The 18,433-nt window shown below is 40.2% G+C and overlaps 1 protein-coding gene across 1 annotated transcript; it reads left to right on the top strand.

The window, feature by feature from the left end:
* The first annotated feature begins 321 nt into the window (after window positions 1-321).
* On the top strand, window positions 322-13,970 carry pabir2 (PABIR family member 2). Its single transcript, XM_088344457.1, has 10 exons — window positions 322-1,416; window positions 1,520-1,598; window positions 1,675-1,728; window positions 1,943-1,986; window positions 3,111-3,165; window positions 3,452-3,553; window positions 5,455-5,540; window positions 8,272-8,336; window positions 9,250-9,346; window positions 12,521-13,970. The coding sequence occupies exons 1-10, from the start codon at window positions 1,292-1,294 to the stop codon at window positions 12,660-12,662; spliced, it is 849 nt and encodes a 282-aa protein (XP_088200583.1). The 5' UTR covers window positions 322-1,291; the 3' UTR covers window positions 12,663-13,970.
* The last annotated feature ends 4,463 nt before the right edge of the window (window positions 13,971-18,433 follow it).

Raw genomic sequence — 18,433 nt, 5'->3', positions numbered from 1 at the left:
ACTTCTTTTTCTTTCATTTCTCTCTCTTTTCCTCTCAATATATTTTGCCACTTTTCTCTTTTCTTCCTTTTTAATCTGTCCCTTTCCTCATTATCTATTCTATTTTCGTCTCTATTTTTTCTCTTTCTTTGTGTCTTTTCTCGCTATCTTATTTTTCGCTCTTTCGTTTTCTCTTTTTCTTCAATTTCTGTCTCCCTTTATTATGTATTCTTTCTCTAATATTATAGCCCCGCGTGACAATGTATTTGGACCATGTGGCCCCTGGGCTATGATGTATTACTGTACTTTCCAGTCATTTTGGTGTCTTGTCATTGCCATTTGTCTCCGAGACTCGTGTCGTGTTACCGTAACGCAGACAAGCGACATGAATCGACATTTTGCCTGGAGGCTGGCCTGACAACAATCCTTAAAGGGGCGTGAAGTTTTCCTATTTAGAAGCTGCTCTAATGCGATACACTGCTTGAGAAATCGGCATTTTACTGGGGGCGAGCTAAAGAAGCAGAATAGTGAAACGTGAAGCGGTGTTACGTCTCCTTTCGGTCCTTGCTTGTTTCAATTGGCCGTTGTCTATGAACTCAAATGGACGCGAATCTCGAGCAACGAGTGGCCCGGTTTTCATAGACGAGGTATTACGGCTACTGGCGCAAATGCTAACACTGTTAGCTAGTTAGCCTATCGGGCTAAGGCGCTGGATTTACAGGCGATCCTTTAGACGGCTAACGCTAGCGAGCAACAAGCTAAAACCAACGTCGTCAAGTGAAGCTTTTAGGAGGAGGATGAACGCGCGTTCTCAAAACCACGTCATGTAAAACTGCATTTGACTAGAAGGTTCATTGTGTACCTGGTTATTTGTACTCGCTTTGAGTTACTTCATCTCACGCTTACAGTCGTTGTCAGTAGTCATGCTCGTGTAACTCAAAGCCCGAGTTAGTGGCGCTCATTGTGCTTGCTGCTTAGCCGTTGCATGCTAGCCATCCATCTGGAAAGTTTTCGAGCTTGCAAAATGTTACGATAAATGCTAAAAAAGGGCCATCTGCAGATATCATAATAGTTGCGTCTACAGTGCTGTGGTGACAATCCAATTTAATTTGAAGAAGTTGAGTTTTCTGCACGCAAGAGTCCTCATCAGGGCCTCGTTGATTGTGCTGGATTCTGATAAAAGCTCGAGCAGTTTTTCCCCCTGATGAGTTTGTCTCAAACGTGTGAAATTGCACGTTCGAAGAGCAAACATGTAACAGTTTAAGATTTTCTATTACGATTGCGCCAAGAACCGCAGAATTAGCGTGGCAAGATGCACAATTCAGGGGTCCTGTCACAAGAGAAGATGGAGCTCGACCTGGACAGTCCATCTTCCATAGTTCAATCTGAGGGGCAGCTGAGGAGATCCAACAGTGCACCCATGATCAATGGCCTAAGGTTGTATTGTTAACTCTTCTGTTTCCTTCTATGCTCACTGTTTTGATGTCACCCATGGCGTCTGAAGTGTAAACCCATGACTAAAATAAGTTTGTCATTGCAGCGATAACTCCCAAGTATTTCAGAGAGAAGTCTTGCGATGCCGCAGAAATAGCACAACGGTGGTCAACAGGCCCAATATGGTGCAAAATCTTATTACATGGTAACTTCTGCTTTTAGAGTTATTCACGTTGAGAATGTTCTCATCTTTCATTGTAGGTTCCGTCGTCACCCATCCGTGTTCCAAGCACCAGGCTTCATCAGATCAAGCAAGTAAGGAAAATAAAATGTGGGAGCAGTCATGTTGGCACATAAGCAGACCACCTTTTCCAGGTGCTTTATAAACATGCAAGACTAACATGGAAGTCAGTAGGACCTATGGTCTTTCGGGAGTGATTGATAAACACTATCAGACCAAACACAATTATGGAACTTCGCTGTTATTCTTATTTAAATAACCATCCATACTTTTTATGTGCCATTACAGGAAGAGGGTGTTGATCTGATGAACCGAGAAACTGCCCATGAGCGGTAAGAATTCGTCAGCACACTGAGGATTTTAAATATAAGTAACCTGGCGGCAATAATACCACTGATGGTTGTCCATTAAAAAGCTAACCATTTCATTTCAGGTTTTAACTTAACTCTAATCTTTGAATCATTTAAAAAAAAAAAAAGAATCCTGGAAGGGGGGATTATCTAATGTGCGGTTCCGTCTCAAGTTCTCTAAAAGTCCTCATTTTAAAGGTTTTGAGTTTTCCTTGCCCTCATGTGGGTTTTAGATCAGGGGAGGGTGTAATAATGGTCTGTAGCCTGTGCAGCCCTTTAATACTTCTTGTGATTGGGGAATATACAAATAAACATTAGTGGACAATCAATTACTTTTATGTCATTTTAATAGAATTAGTTTGCATTTGTTATTCTTTTAACAATTGTGATCATTTTAGGTTTGGTATGCAACTTATTTTAGCTTGTTTCAGTTTTTGACTTTTTTAGTCTTTCGGTACCAAAAAGGCCATTTATTATTGTGTAACAGGGAAGGCTAAACTGGAATACGCATACATTTTTACTGACTTTTCTCATCTGAATAGAGGTCCAGCAATTCCAAAATAAATATTCACTGCATTAAAAAATACCTTCAAAAGGTTGTGTATGATAGCAATACACAAAATCTAAATAAGGATGTTTGTACTCTTGATTTTTTTGTATTTCACAAAGTATATATTTTTTTTAATTTTTTTTTATTTTTTTTTTTAGATCGTTATTTGACAACAAGCTTATTTTGGCAGTTTTTTTCTTGTAATATTTTTTCTTATGTGTGACATAGAGGCTTGATAAACTCAAACCTGATTCTGTCGACTGCTTGCGTCTGGCAACAGCACAATTGTTGGCGGATATCTTGATTTGCTAAGACTCCACTTGGATTTGGCAGAGGGCAAACACAATAATCATTTTTCAATTAAAATCTCACTAAAACTAACCGTTTCCATGTTTTTAGCAAATTCAACTGAAACTGTCTAAACAATCACTTCTTCAGTTATGTACACGTGCTACTTGTTGCCATGTTTTTTTTTTTAAAGCAGTTTCCGTACAATGGTGGAAAACGGTAAAAATCATTGTTTTAAAATAGTTTGTTGCGATTTTGGTCCACACAGGGAAGTTCAAGCTGCTATGCAAATAAGCCAGTCCTGGGAGGAAAGTCTTAGTCTGGTAAGGAAGCTTAACTTGATAGTCGTCAATCAATGCCAGCTCTTGATTGTACTTCCTCGTGGCATGTTTGAGCCTTTGCTCATGGCTGCTGCTCTTTGTGTGGAGTTAGCGTGAACTAACATGCAAAATGAAATACAAGTACAGTCATATACTGTATTTGGGAGTTAACAGGGCCACCAGTCTTTCAAGATCAGGCTGAGTTGGTAGTATAAAACTCCCACATTATTTGGATGACTTGTTGTTGTTCATATGTGTTTACTTTTTTTTGTTTTTGTCCTTTTTCCAGAGTGACAATGATTTGGAAAAGTCTGCGTCGTCGTCTCCGAAGCGCATTGACTTTGTTCCTGTGTCCCCGGCACCGTCCCCAACAAGAGGGATTGGTAAAAAGGTACCTGAACCGATTGTGGTGCAACTTAGATTGGAGGATTTACCAAACCGAAATTTCCCCAAATACAGTCATGTTGGATTTAGGAAATCAAAATGCTTTTGGTCAATTGGTATGGATTTTGTTGACAAATTTGAACATTGTACTGTAATCCCTTGTTTTTGCGACGGTTGCATTCCCAAAAAGTTTTTTGATAGTCAAAACCTGCCAAGTAGAAATATTTGTTAGAAATCAGTTACATAGATGATGAAGGTAAATGGTCTGCATTTATATAGCGCTTTTCAAGTCAATGAAGACCTCTCAAAGCGTTTTACAATGTGCTTCACACTTACCCATTCACACAGACACTCACACACCAATTGTCAGCCATGGAAGGCGCCTACCTGCTTATTGGGGGCATTAGGGATTCAGTGTCTTGCCCAAGGGCACTTCGACATATAACACAGAGGAGCCGGGAATCAAACCTGCGACCTCTTGATCCCAAGACGAGCGCTCTACCCCCTGAGCTAATGCCGCCCCTGCCGCCGCCTGGGATTGTAAAAAAATAACTACATATCCACAAACAAAAACGGAGAACACAGATTTGCAGTTGAATGAATTGACTTTTTGCCACAATACACAAGTGCAACAAAATTCGAGGCTAGCTGCATGCTTATTGGGTATCCTTGGGTTGAGCCGGATTTTCACAATGATTAGAATACAACTGTCACAAATGTAGCGGTCATCTGCTCCTGGTTAATGGAAATTGCATTGGTTAGATACAGGCTCAGCAGGATTACTTTGTCATTATACAATAGTATAATTCAATTTGAGGGCTTCTACTTTCAGGGTAAGAAAGTGATGTACAGAGCATCCGGTAAGTTGCACACAAGCATCGGTGATCCTCTGGCTGAGCCACATCTCTTTGAGGATTAAAACACAAGAGTTACAAATGGAGTGGTTTTCCACAAGTTGTAGTCCCAGGTCATCAGAGTCATTCGTGATGGATCTGGCATTGGTGGGATACAGGCTCGGCAGAGATGGCTTGTGACTTGTTATGTAGCCGTAGCAGTAAGCCAGACCGGCAGCCCGATATTGCCTTCTCTCCCAACGCAAAGTTGCCAATCAAACTTTGTTCTACCAAACATTTGAAGAAACTTGCTCTTCCATTAACTCATGAAAATGCACAGATGGCCATCACGTTTTACCATTTTCTAGAAACAATAATGCATTGAAAATCCTACACATGCCTATTTATGCCATTGGCAATTATTTAGATTTTTTTCCCAAGGTTGCAGGGGTTAAAGCTAGCTTTCAGTGATGAACTATATGAAACTATACACACTGCATTGTTATCGATGTTAGAATTTTTGCCAAGTTTGAGGTGGTCTGATTTAATACAACCACAAGCAGGGTTGGGTAGGGTTACTTTAACTTGATTACTTTTGGATTACTCCAATACCAAATATGCTAATAAAAGACAAAAGAAACTAAATATGAATAAAATTACTAAATTTTTTGCAGGCTTTGGGAGTAACGGAATACATGGAACGGCAAAAATGATGTTGGCAAGCTGTTTGGATTTATTTTCATTTTGTTTCTGTCACATTTTATGTTAGTTATGCTGGAGATCAAAGCCAGGAGAGAAAGCTTACCACATGTTGTGAGTCATACTTTTATTCATATTTAGTTTCTTTTGTCTTTTATTAGCATATTTGGTATTGGAGTAATCCAAAAGTAATTGAAAGTAATCAAGTTAAAGTAACCCTACCCAACCCTGACCACAAGGCATCCAGAAAAGATGTCTGAAGGGAATGGTTTCCATCTCTCGAATTCCAGCTTTTGTAAATTAACGGCCTGTACAAGTCTTTAAATGCTTTTGGTCGTCTCATCTATTGTTTGTCTATGTTGTTTGTTGAAAGCAGCAGTGCTTTTCTCCTTCTCTTCAAATCCTGGTGAGCAGCAACGGCCTGACTCCCAGTCCGATCCCAAGTCCAACCAGGCGCTTTGGGTGAGCGCTACTGATCTTTCTAACATGCATTTGGCTAACTTGTCACCTTTTTTGATGGTTTCATTTCACAATGATGAACTTTGTGTAGATCAAAAGTCTCAATTGAGGGAATAGTTTGGCTTCTGGGTTAACTGTATCCTCTCTTATCTAGTTTATTTTAATTGAAGACCCTTCCAATAGATGTCCGTGCATTCATGTTGTGTGAGCTATCATGAAACTGCATTTGAGTTAATATACGACCAAATCAATGTAAATATTTGATGGAAAAAATGTAAATTACTGGTTATAAAGGACACCTGATTATAGGCAGCACCCAGTAAACTTTTAAAGGAAAAAACATTTTGTAAATACAAAAACCGCGCCTGACCATAAGCCACCTGTACCCACATTGAAACATGAGACATTTACAAATAAAGACGGTAGAGAGAAAGTTTTAATACTATACGGTACCTTAAACCTTTAACGTTCCAACGGCCCGCCGCGGGGGTCACTGAACTTTTGATAAACAAATACGTGTTAGTACGATGTCACTGAAATTCGTCACGTCACATATAATTAGAATGCTAAACCCCTTTTGGATTCAACATATGATGACCATTTGAAAATATACTAGTCAGAGAAACATCATGATCGGTCTGAATCGAGATACCCGGAAACTTTAAAACCGGCGTAACTTATTGTAACGTCCCCTAGCCATCTTCAACTTTTTGGAATGTCCGCGAAAATGTTTTTGTTACATCAAGGAGAGCCCATACAATCCAACCGTGTAAAGTATTTATTCCAAAACACAGGATTATGCCGTCAAGTCATGTTTATTTGTATAGCCCTTAATCACAATATGTCTCAAAGGGTTGTACAGGATACAGACTACCATTACACCATGCCCTGATCTAAAACCTACAAGAGGTCAAGGGAAAAACTCAAAAACCTCAACATGAGGAAAATGATGAAACCTTGAGAAGGGGCCGCACATGAGGGAATCCCCCTTCCAGAATGAACCGGATTCAATGGATGTTGTAATACAAAATAATACCCAGATATCATCAACAGGAAATAAAGGTGATTCATAAGCTATACAATAGAAGTGTGTTTTAAGCCTACATTGAAACAGTTCCACTGAGGTTGCAGATCGAATCTCAGGGCAAAGAGCATTCCACAACACCGGGGCCCGGATGGAAAGCGCTCTCGGACCTACCGATCTCCGCCTTAAACATTTCGGCTTTGTTGGACATTGCCTCTTGTAATCCATTTGTTTTCCACATTATTTTTCTGTTTACAAATAAAAAGAATCGTAAAATGATCCCCACTATGGTAGTTAGCTCTCCCCTTTCGGGCAATACAACAATATTAGACTGAAGTTTGACAAGATTGTAATCTTTATAAAAACTGCAAGATCATAAGAGTGTTTTTGTTTTTTTTGAAGCCCAACCGATTCTGATGTTTATTCCGTCATTTCATTTTAGTTGGGTTCCATTGCTATTTTGATTGTGTTTACTCTTCTAACTAAATAAATAACAGAGCTGCTCCGCACGATGAATGGCCAGCGTGTACGGCCTACGCATGCACATTACACACATTACTCTTACACTCTTATTCCGTCATATAATTAAATCAACAGAGAAACTTTTTCACAGCATCATCACATCTTCCCTACTATCAGTAGAGCGTGAGATCTTTAGTTTTTATTTCTGGTATAAGCACACACGGGCCTGCAAGGCACCAGCCAGCTAACGGAATCTCAAAGTCCATAAATAGTCAGAAATAGACAGGGCCCACGGATTACTAAATTACTCTTTGCAAGTGTCAGGGGAGTCGAAAAACTGCAATTTCTGTTTTGTGAAAAATTATAAATAGACCTTGTGGATCCACACAGTGAGGACTGAATATTATGGAAATGATTAAATGTACAAGACAGGTGACTATAAAAGGATGGTTTAATCAGGGTTCCCGCGGATCACAGAAAAGTCTTTAAAGGCATTGAATTCATTATTCTAAAAATATAAGACTTTCATTGGCATTAAAATGTCTTGAATCAAATTTTTGAGTCTCAAAAATGTGTACACAATACCTTTATATTTATTTGGACTGGAAAGATTGAATATCATTTATCAGTTGTCTTTTTTTTAATGATTCACAGATTTACTTTCGTGGCAACATCACCTGAACACAATAATGGAAATTTTAAACGATAATGTGGTTTCAGTTATGGATTTCAGAGCAGACAAATTTCTTAGGTCTTTCTACAACACGCATAACAGCGTTGGACAGAGATGTTTACTTTGGAACATGCGAAAGTGTCAATTTAATAAAAAGTGTCCGTCAAACCTTTTTTCTATTGCTAGAAGCTTTGCCGGGTAATGTGTACAAAATATGATGTATTGTGTGCAAGAAATATTAGTGTTTTTTTGGTTTGTTTGTTTCAATTGTGTTTTTGAGGCGACTTGGTCTTAAATTTGATTTTAAAAGGCATTAAAAAGTTACAAAGTTTTGAATTTAACTTGCCTTGAGCTGTAGGAACCCTGTTGATATTGTTATTATCAAATGTTATACCTGCAGGGAGAGGCTAAGCAAATAAAAGAAGCCCTCTTTGAAGACTGAAGGCAAGGTGTGCTAAAGTGATAAAATCGATAATGTGATTTTATTAGTTCAAAATTAGGATTTTAAATTTTTTTTTTACCAAATCCTTAACCCCTAATTTGACATTGACTACTACATGTTTTTTCTTCTTCAGCCGGCGAAGCCAGAGCCCCATCAACTGTATCAGAGCCAGCATACTTGGACCCATTAAACGTAAAGGTAAACTTGACATTGTTTATTAACGTTTGTTAGCATCCCTCCACCCACAGAGCACCACAAATGTAATGTGAATTCAGATATACCCTGGTCAACATTGTGAGAGTGAACCAAAAGTGTGAATGATTCTTGAGCCTTGGTGCTAAACTGATCCCTCTGGCTAGAGTATCATCTAGCTCAAACCTTTCCTGTCCTTCAAAGTTATTCAAATGTCGTTCTTCTGTTTATTATAAGTCGGCTACATACATTATTTTCACCAGTTTACTTGTGATATCTATTTTTCTAACTTCCAATAACATGACTGTATTAATCTGAGAAAGATTTTGTAAAATTGAGTTGAGCCAAAAGCATTCTTAGTTTTTTAGTAAAAGAGGGGAAGGACCTAGCAATTCATTCTTTTGTTAAAAAATACAACCGGTGTTTTAGTCTTTTATTTTTCTGCATATAGTGGCACGTCTTGAAATAGATTTCCTTGCTTGAGATTTCCCAAAAGTGAAGTGGTGTTAGAACTAACAATTGTAGAATTGTACTTGACAGTTCTGGGGAAAAAGCCTGTTTGTGGTTCTGCGGGTGTTCCTGTAGTGCTTTCCTGATGGAAGTGGTACAAACAGACCTGTGGCTGGGATCCATGGCGATGGCTTTTGTTGTCATCTTGAAGAACCTCACCAGTTGCTATGTCTCAAAACTGGGTCCAAAATGAACAACCCATGTGTAAATTAAAATGGGCTATTTGCTCCCTTTATTGGCTTGGGAACCAATTCAAAGACTTTGATTTGTTTTGGTTGTAAAACTTGTGGTAAAAAGCCAAAGATTATACAGCAGACTGGTAAGGAATTAATTGATATATTTGACCTCTTCTGATGCAAATCTGCTTTTTTCCTGGCTTCTAATTAGATTGCTACTGTGTACTATACAGGTGAGATGGAGAATGAGAGTCAGCCCAAAAGGCTCTTCCAGGGCACTACCACTATTTTGTCATCTGACGTCTCCAACTTGGCTGATCTGGGCTCCTGGTAAGACTTTTTTAACTACCGTATTTTCATGACCATAGGGCGCACAGTGTTAAAAGGTAGTCTCTGTAGCGGGTTCTATTTCTGCCCTCTGCTGAAGCCGCTGCTGTTTTGCCTAAATCCCAGTCCACTTCGTGTGAACTGTGTGGTAGTAACGTTTGCATACGTCTTAATAAACTCATCATATAGACCAGTGTTTTTCAACCAGTGTGCCAGGGCACACTACTGTGCTGTGAGACCTTGTCTAGGGTGCCGCTGGAATTTGCCCAATTTTATCTTTCCAAAGAATCAGGCCATTATTCAGTATTTGTGCTATCTTCATACAAGGAACTCTAATAGTCATCCATACCAGGCGGTGACAGCAGATTTTTATATACTTTTTATATACTAATTATCTGCTCATGAGGTAGCACAGTACATTTAATAACTTAATTTGTTTAACAAAGCGGTTTAAGATTGCACTGTAAAAAATAAACATAATTAAAGCACATTCTTTTTTTTTAAGTATTATTTTCTTCTTTTTATATACTAATTATCTTCTTATAAGGGAGTACAGTGAAATATTTGACACAACTTCATTTTCAAACATTTTCGAAAATGGGGCGGCAGTGGCTCAGGAGGTAGAGAGCTCGTCTTGGGATCAGGTTCGATTCCCGGCTCCTCCGTGTTACATGTCGACGTGTCCTTGGGTAAGACACTGAACCCCTAATACCCCCAATAAGCAGGTTAGCGCCTTACATGGCTGCACGGCCGCTATTGGGAAATGTGAAGCACACTGTAAAGCGCTTTGGGAAGTCTTGACTTGAAAAGCGCTAAATAAATGCAGATCATTTCATTTCGAAGGACGGTGTGCCTCTGAACTTTTTTATGAATAAAAGTGTACCTTGGTTCAAAAAGGGTTGAAAAACACTGGTATAGGCTAGGAGCGCTTATTTGTATAAATCGCTCCAATCAATATTCCTTCGTAAACACTAAACAGACTATGATTGGGGTCAAAAGCATAGCGTTCCCGCAAAGAGGAGTCAGATTTTGAAAGGAGTTGAATTCTGGCACAACATTTTTTGCGGCTGCTCGGTTTCCATGGTTTTCCGCATAGCGTAGAAATCACACCGTGGCGGCCGAAAATACAGAAAGCATTCAATGGTGGGAAAGTGAGGTTTTGGATTTGATTCATATTTGGTGAGACAACTCTTTTCAGCCTCGGGTAGCACAATAACTTTCAATTTTCTAGATGCGCTACTCTGTTAGTATTCATGAGTACTTCTGCCAACAATGCATTACGTCTTAAGCTTATGGCGTCCAAACAAGAGAAGCTTAAAAGTCAATTGAAGTCTCATTTAGTCTGAAATGTGAACAATCTTTCAAAAACCTCGGATTTCACCTAAAAGTGTTGGAAGTCTTGACTCTGCCAAGGCTTGAACCTGTGACCTTCCAGTCGCCCAACCCTTAGGCCACCGCGCTGGGGCCCGTCCGCCACTTTGCCACAGAGGGCTCGCCATACAAGTTGAACAAAATTTAAGACTTTAACTTAAGGTCGTGAAAATATGGTACATTGAACACATTGTTTCAAATCTCAATAGAAAGCAACTTTTGCTTTTTCGGTCAGAATTTTTGTGCTTTTAGAGATGTGGATTTGTAGTGTGTTCTCAATGTAAGACGTCGTCACCTCTAAAAAATGTATCTTGCTCTAGTCAAAAGCACAGGCCTTTACACACATAGAATTAACAACAAAATTGACCCGTTTTACCCATCTTAGTGCAGCCATTTTCCTCTTTTCTATCCACCAAATAAAAACATAATTGCTGTTTGAGCCTTAGGTTATGAATACGGATGTAACAATGCTTTCATTTAATAGACGTAGCTATCTGGCTGCCACGTGACGTACTACATCGATAAGAACTGGGCATGTTTACTTACATGCCTTGTCGACATACGACCGCCATTTTTTTAAATACATAAACAATTTGATCAGCACATTTAACATTATTTTTTCACTCGAAATGATAGCCTTAAATTTAAAATTCAAGTTTGATCGCTCTTTTTTTTTTTTTTTAAATTATTATTCTTAAGCGCTTAAAGGTAAAGTATTATTTAGCACCTCCTAGTGGTAAGTACATTTAAAAAAATATTTTAAATAAAACAAAAATACATGAAGTATCATATCAACATGCATTTTTTTTAAATTATCATAGTTCATAGAAATGTGCATTTAGTTTATGTAACATGAGCCTCACCTAGAGGCAGAGTTGTATATGAGGTTTGATTCGTATCGAATGAAGCTAAGATGGAAGTAAGCAGACTAGGTGATGTTGGTTATATAAGGGGGGTAAGAGAATGTACTGTCGAGCATGACACCCAGACTCTTGTCCTTGGGGGAGGCGAAAACTAGGCAGCTGTCAATGGTGAGAAAGTGAGAATTTTAGACATGGGGGATTTGGCGCCAATAAGAAAGAAATTCAGTTTATTGCTGTTGGATATTTGAAAGTTGGTGGGGAACCATTATTTTATTTTAGTAAGGCAGGAGGTAAGGAGAGGGTGGAAGTGTGGAGTTGAGTTTGCAGAAAGGCACAGTTGGGTCTCATCTGCGAAGCAGTGCAAAGAAAAGTTACGTTTACAGAAAATATGGTCCTTTTGGGCAGAGGAAGGTTGTAAAGAGGAAGGGGCCCAGGACAGAGCCCTGAGGCACACCTGTGATAACTGAAGATGGCTAAAAGTTGAATGAAATGAGCACTGTGTAGTGGGAATGGAACCATTGTTGGTGGGTGTGGCTGACGCCAATTGGAGAGAGTCTACTGAGTAGGATGGGGTGAGAAATGGTATCTAAAGTGGTTTTTAACTCTAGGCGGATAAAGAGTGAACCAGAGTCAGCTGTAGTGAGGATGGCATTGGTGATTTTGATGAGTGCAGTTTCTGTTCTGTGACATTGACGAAAACTAGATTGGAAGGGCTGATATTTGAGTTTAAGCCATAATCATCAAAATTAAAACAATAAAGGACTTGCACTACATCAGTTGATTTGTAATCTAAAATGTATGATTTTGTTTTGTTTATTTAATGGTATCACAGAAAATGAGGTCTTGAACACAATATTCAATTTTTTTTAGACTGTCCTGTATGCGGGGTCAGTCAGATTTCGAAAACCTTGAGTATACAAAGCCCAACTCTGTTTTTGTGCAGCCACTCCCCGGACGGTTTGTTGGACGGCAGCCTGAGCAGCGTCTGCTCTTCCACCGACTCTCCTGGGAAAATGGAGGGTGTCTCACCTTCCTCGTCCAGCAACTCTCCCTTCGCTTCTCTCCAGGATTTGTCACCCAAGTGAGAAGATCGTCCCAAATCTGGCCAGGCATCTTTTTTTTTTACCCTTTTTAGCAAAACTTTCCCCTCAGCGAGGAATGTGTGCTTTCTCACATTGCCGGTTTTCCCGATGTCTGATATCGACAAGCGAAAGTCATGTTGCTTAGAGGTAAATAAATGTAAGCTATAGTGTAAAAAGACTGAGGAGGCTGAGCACAAGCTGCTAGCTTTGGGATGGATGGTGCTCAGCTTCACTGGCATTTTGCTAACCATCATTCATGTGTGTTGTCCTTAAATAGAGATGAGACATGAGCACTGGACAGAAACGTATTTGGATTTATGTACTGGACCCCGTTTTGTCCAACAAGCCTTTGTATGTAAAGGCTTCAGATCTTTTTTTTTTTTGTATACAAATATTTAACTTATTGTCTCTCCGCATTGTACATCTTATGAAAAGCTTGTATAGTTGGTGTGAAGAGGTTAATGTTGACACCAGGAAAAGATATATAAGAAAAACTTTACTGTTAATTTTGTTGACAACCTTTCCCTTGGTTAAAAAGGGTAAACTGTGGTGCGGTTCTCCCTTCTCTGTCCCTTCTTCCCAATCAGCCTGGTCACGTGGCATGATACTAGGAGAAATGAAAAACCTTGCAGTTACTTGCATACAACACAAGGTGGTCTTGGTGTCTGACATTTAAGGCCTCTCTCGTTGTAGTTTTTGTTCTTTGCAAAATGTTATTTATAATAAAAAGCTATATATTAAATAGGGCAGTGTTGGTGTTGTTGCCCAAGTAAAAATGACCATTTGTGTTGTCATTTTAATTGAGCGTGTGCGGTCTAATGCATCTAAATAGCACCAACGCTTGGTTTTACAATGGGCTGCTGTTCCTGCTGTGGTTCTTGTTGCACAGGGTACCTGTTTTTTTGTTTTGTTGTCAGCCTGTGTTAAAATTTAAAGTGAGGAAGAAGTTTGACTGGACCTCCAATGATTAGAACATGATTAACAGTATGTCAAGGTTAATTTTGTACTGTGAATTTTGCACCAAGGTTTGTGACACAGTTCTTCCTATGTCTGTATCCCTTTTGTGTACAGGCAAGGATTTGATTGTAATCATTTTAAAGGAGTTTTTCCTCTTTTACTATGAAGAATGGTTTGTTTGCAGTAATGCAACTGAATGTCATTTTATTTGGTCAATTATAAAGTGGAAAAAGTGGTTTGCCCCGGTGTTGATGTACGGCGTTATCTCTTGGGCATGATTTCAGTGACGTCAAACTGGTTTTTGCTTTTGTCTGTGGTCATATCAAAGGAAAAACAATAAATATTTTCTCTATGTCTGCTGTGTTTGTGTACTCTCTCAATCAAAATGAATAGCGGATGTCAAGTCATGCTGATTTGTATAGCCCTTAATCACAATGAGTCTCAAAGGGCTTCACAGACTACAGAATGTCAACGCCTAATGTATAGCTTTGTTTTTCAGTACTATGCTTTATCATTCAGCCTGCTTTGTATTGTTATAGAGCATCTTATTTTATTAAACGTTTATTTTTCAGTTTCAAAATAATACATGTTACTTATACAAACCTTAAACAAATTCCATACAAACTACAGCACTGGAGCAACTTATGGACAAATCGAAAACTTGTGACCTTTGCACTGAAATAGCCATTCTGAAATTATAACATTTTCACTATTTTGTATTTTTTAATTCTTTAAAGGTGCCACAGATGAAGTAGAACAACTGTGATTTTGGATCTGGTCTCATTACTGTCATAAGCAGGTACTATGGTTCAGTGCACTTATCACTGAAGAGCAGTAAGACGCTTTACTCTGACAAAAATGGCGGCCAAATGATGAATGCTGTAAACAAGTCAGTTCAAGAATGACCTGCTAATAGTAATCATGGAAACCAGTAACATCTGTTTCAGGTGGGAGAGTTAACAACCTAAAAAACAGTCTGGAGAAGGATGGGCACTACCTAGCTGTACTTTCCCTAGACACACGACAGGAAGTGGTACGCTTAAGGGATCTGAATCAAAAACTTTAAAATGCAACTGATACAAGCAAGTCTAGTCTAAGTACTTTGACTAGACCAGCTCAGTAGCCTAGATGGTAAGGCGCCCGCTGGTTCGCGCCTCGGCCGAGTCATACCTAAGACTTATAACATTGGTAAAATGGCGGCGCCCTCTGTTGGCTGCGGCTGCATCGGCTCGCTACAACGGGTCAGGTGTATTGACATTTCGTTCTGTGTACATTGTTACACAGAATGACAATACAAAGGAAATTATTATTATTATTATTAAGGTGGCTGGTTATGATAAAAAGTAAATTGCTTTCAGTTGCTGCATCTGTTCTACCAAATACTACAATATTTTGTTATTTACATTCCAGTTTACAGAAAATTGTGAAATATGCATTTTCTATTCAATCTACGAAAATCAAACAATCATCAGTTTTGTCTTGAAGATGTTTATTGTTCCTAGGTTAATTATTGTGCATTGTGTTAAAAACATTTGTGGTAAAAGCAGGTATGACGTGTGAGATAACATTGTCGAACCACTCTGAAGGGTACTGCAAAAAAGTTTTCAATATCTGAGAATTCTCTTTATTGTTCTGAAAACTGATTATCGATGTATGGCAGCAAAGCTGCTACGATGAGTCTCGGATTTTTGCTATAGGAATATATTTTGGGGACATGTATTGTGCCCTGGACTTAAGATACGCTTATATTTTATACCTTACAAGTGATGTTGACCTTATAATTTGTTTTAGGACAACCCTGGATGCATTCTGAGCCGTTGTACTGTCACCTGGACCTGATGCAGTCAGCAAGAACTTGCTTCACTGGTCGAGATCATGAAATGTGAAGCTTGTCATTGCTAGACTTTGCAAGATTTCTGTTACATTTAAGTTATGTTGATGTTGACTGTATTGTCTGTTAATTCCCTTGCAACATCCATTGCAGCATGAAAGAGAGATTATCTTATGTATGTTTCAAAGTATCTCATTTTTCTCTGCTGAGTTTTTTTTATAACTTTACTTGCCCACATGTAGGTTTCAGATCAGGTGATGTTGAAATTGTGGTCTTTACAGCCCTTTGAGACTCTGTGATTAAGATAGATAGATAGATAGATACTTTATTCATCCCCGAAGGGAAATTCACATTTCCAGCAGCATCCCTGAGCTGAGAACAGTACAATAATAAAGCCAAAAGAATGCAATATACAAATACCCAGTGTGACGTGCAAATGCCCACTGTAGCGTGTTTATATATAGAGTAACTAAATAGTGCTACACAGAATACATATTGCAGTAAGATTCGGTAATATCCAATGTAGGTGGTGTGGTTTAATGTGGGCCTTTACTCTGCCGGGTGAAGTTAAAGAGCCTCATGGCATGAGGAAGAAAAGATCTCTTCAGTCTGTCCGTAGTACAAGACAGTGACAGCAGTCTGTCGCTGAAACTGCTCTTCTGTCTGGAGATAATGCTGTGTAGTGGATGCGATGGATTGTCCATGATTGACCTCAGCTTTTTCAGTGCTCGTCTCTCAGCTACTGTTGTTAGGCTGTCCAGCTCTTTGCCCACAACAGAGCTCGCTTTCCTATCCAGTTTATTGAGACGAGAGGCATCCTTCTTCTTGACGCTGCCTCCCCAACACGCTGCCGCATAGAAGAGGGCGCTTGCCACTACTGTCTCGTAGAATATTTTCAGGAGCTTTTTGCAGATGTTGAAGGAGGCCAGCCTTCTGAGGAAGTAAAGTCGGCTTTGCCCTTTCCTACATAGAGCTTCTGTGTTGGCAGACCAGTCCAGTTTGTTGTCCAGCTGCACACCCAGGTATTTGTAGGTCTGGACAAATTCTACACATTCTCCCTTGATGGTTACAGGAACCGGGTGAGTTCTGGTTCTCCTGAAGTCCACCACCATCTCCCTGGTCTTGGTGGTGTTTAGGTGCAGGTGGTTTGCGTCGCTCCATCGGACAAAGTCCTGAATCAATTTCCTGTACTCCTCCTCCTGCCCGTCTCTGATACATCCCACGATCGCAGTGTCGTCGGCAAACTTTTGCACATGGCAGGCCTCAGAGTTGTACTTAAAGTCCGATGTATATAGAGTGAATAGGAACGGAGAGAGAACGGTCCCCTGCGGAGATCCTGTGCTGCTAACCACAGTGTCCGATGTACAGCCCCCCTGTTTCACATACTGGGGTCTGCCTGTCAGGTAGTCAGTAATCCATTCTACAAGGTGTGAGCTAACTCCCATCTCTGTCAGTTTCCTACTCAGTAGCAGAGGCTGTATGGTATTGAAGGCACTGGAGAAGTCCAAAAATGTAATCCTCACAGCCCCCTTCGCCCTATCCAGGTGAGAGAGGGATCGGTGTAACATGTATACTATAGCATCCTCCACTCCCACCTTCTCCTGGTAAGCAAATTGCAGTGGGTCGATGGCGTGACGGACCTGTAGCCTCAGGTGGTGCAGCAGCAGCCTCTCCATGGTCTTCATCACATGTGATGTCAGGGCGACCGGCCTGAAGTCGTTGAGTTCCTCAGGTCTTGATTTCTTTGGGACTGGGATGATGCAGGATGTTTTCCACAGCTGAGGGACCCTCCCCTGTTCAAGGCTCAGGTTGAAGATGTGCTGTAGAGGGTCTCCCAGCTCAGACGCACAGGCTTTCAGCAGTCGGGGGGATACTCCATCCGGACCAGCTGCCTTGCTGGTTCGTAGCCTTCTCAGCTCTCCACACACCTGGGCTGAAGTTATTTTTAGTGGGGGGATGTCTTCCATGCTAGTGTCCAGAGGGGGAGGGGGAAGGACAGCTGCATTACTCAGGGGTGAGGATGAGGCGGAGTGGTCAAACCTGTTGAAAAAGTTGTTCAACTGGTTGACTCGCCCCACATCTATATCCACAGCCACACCCTGCTTGGTGCTGCAGCCAGTAATTGTTTTCATCCCTTCCCACACCTCCTTCATGTTGTTGTTCTGCAGCTTTTTCTCCAACTTCCTCCTGTACTGCTCCTTCCCTTTCCGGAGCTGGACTTTGAGCTCCTTCTGTACTCGTTTTAGCTCCTGATGATCACCATTTTTAAAGGCCCTCTTCTTTTGGTTCAGAAGGCACTTGATGTCGCTTGTGATCCAGGGCTTGTTGTTGGCATAGCAGCGTACAGTCTTTATAGGAACAACATTGTCCATGCAGAACTTAATGTAGTCAGTAGTGCAGTTTGCCATCTCCTCAATGTCCCCACTGCTGGACCCTAGCAGGACATCCCAGTCCGTACATCCAAAGCAGTCTCTCAGAGCCTGCTCTGCCTCGGTGGACCATTTTCTAAAAGAGCGTGTGGTTGTTGGTAGCCTCCTCACTTTTGGTTTGTACTGTGGTTTAAGCAGAATGAGGTTGTGGTCTCCTTTTCCAAGGGCAGGCAGTGGTTACAAGGAAATGTGACATGACCTAATGGATAGGAGAGTGAATAGTGACAAGAAAACTGGAAGAGGGAACTGCTAATAATAAAGATGATGTGATAGTCTGCAGTCTAACTAAAAAAACGAGTCTTACTCATATTCACCATAATTAATAATAAAAATAGAAAATCCTCCTTGCACGGGGCTTAGCATTAGCCGATCAACATCAGGGACGGTTGGATTGAATGACACACAGAAAGGATGTTTACAGATTAAAACTGCTTACAAAAATAAGCAGTGGGATAAATGAAATTGTGGGAAAACGCCTTCTTGGTAAAAGCTTGGAAGAGCTGTTTTGACATTCGTCCCGTTTAGGAATGAGGAAAAAAAAGCAGCGCCGTGCCTTT

Source organism: Urocampus carinirostris, chromosome 9, assembly GCF_059441175.1.
Source record: "Urocampus carinirostris isolate Australia breed hairy pipefish chromosome 9, RoL_Ucar_1.0, whole genome shotgun sequence".
In the NCBI taxonomy this organism is placed as follows: domain Eukaryota; kingdom Metazoa; phylum Chordata; class Actinopteri; order Syngnathiformes; family Syngnathidae; genus Urocampus; species Urocampus carinirostris.
Note: the sequence above shows the minus strand (reverse complement) of the source record. Positions and strands in the feature narration are given on the sequence as shown.

Excerpts from the sequence above, each read along its gene's own strand:
- pabir2 (XM_088344457.1), top strand. The coding sequence starts at position 1,292 with ATGCACAATTCAGGGGTCCTGTCACAAGAGAAGATGGAGCTCGACCTG. Across the intron at positions 1,599-1,674 it reads TGGTCAACAGGCCCAATATG|GTTCCGTCGTCACCCATCCG; the intron begins GTGCAAAATCTT and ends CTTTCATTGTAG. Across the intron at positions 8,337-9,249 it reads TGGACCCATTAAACGTAAAG|GTGAGATGGAGAATGAGAGT; the intron begins GTAAACTTGACA and ends TGTACTATACAG.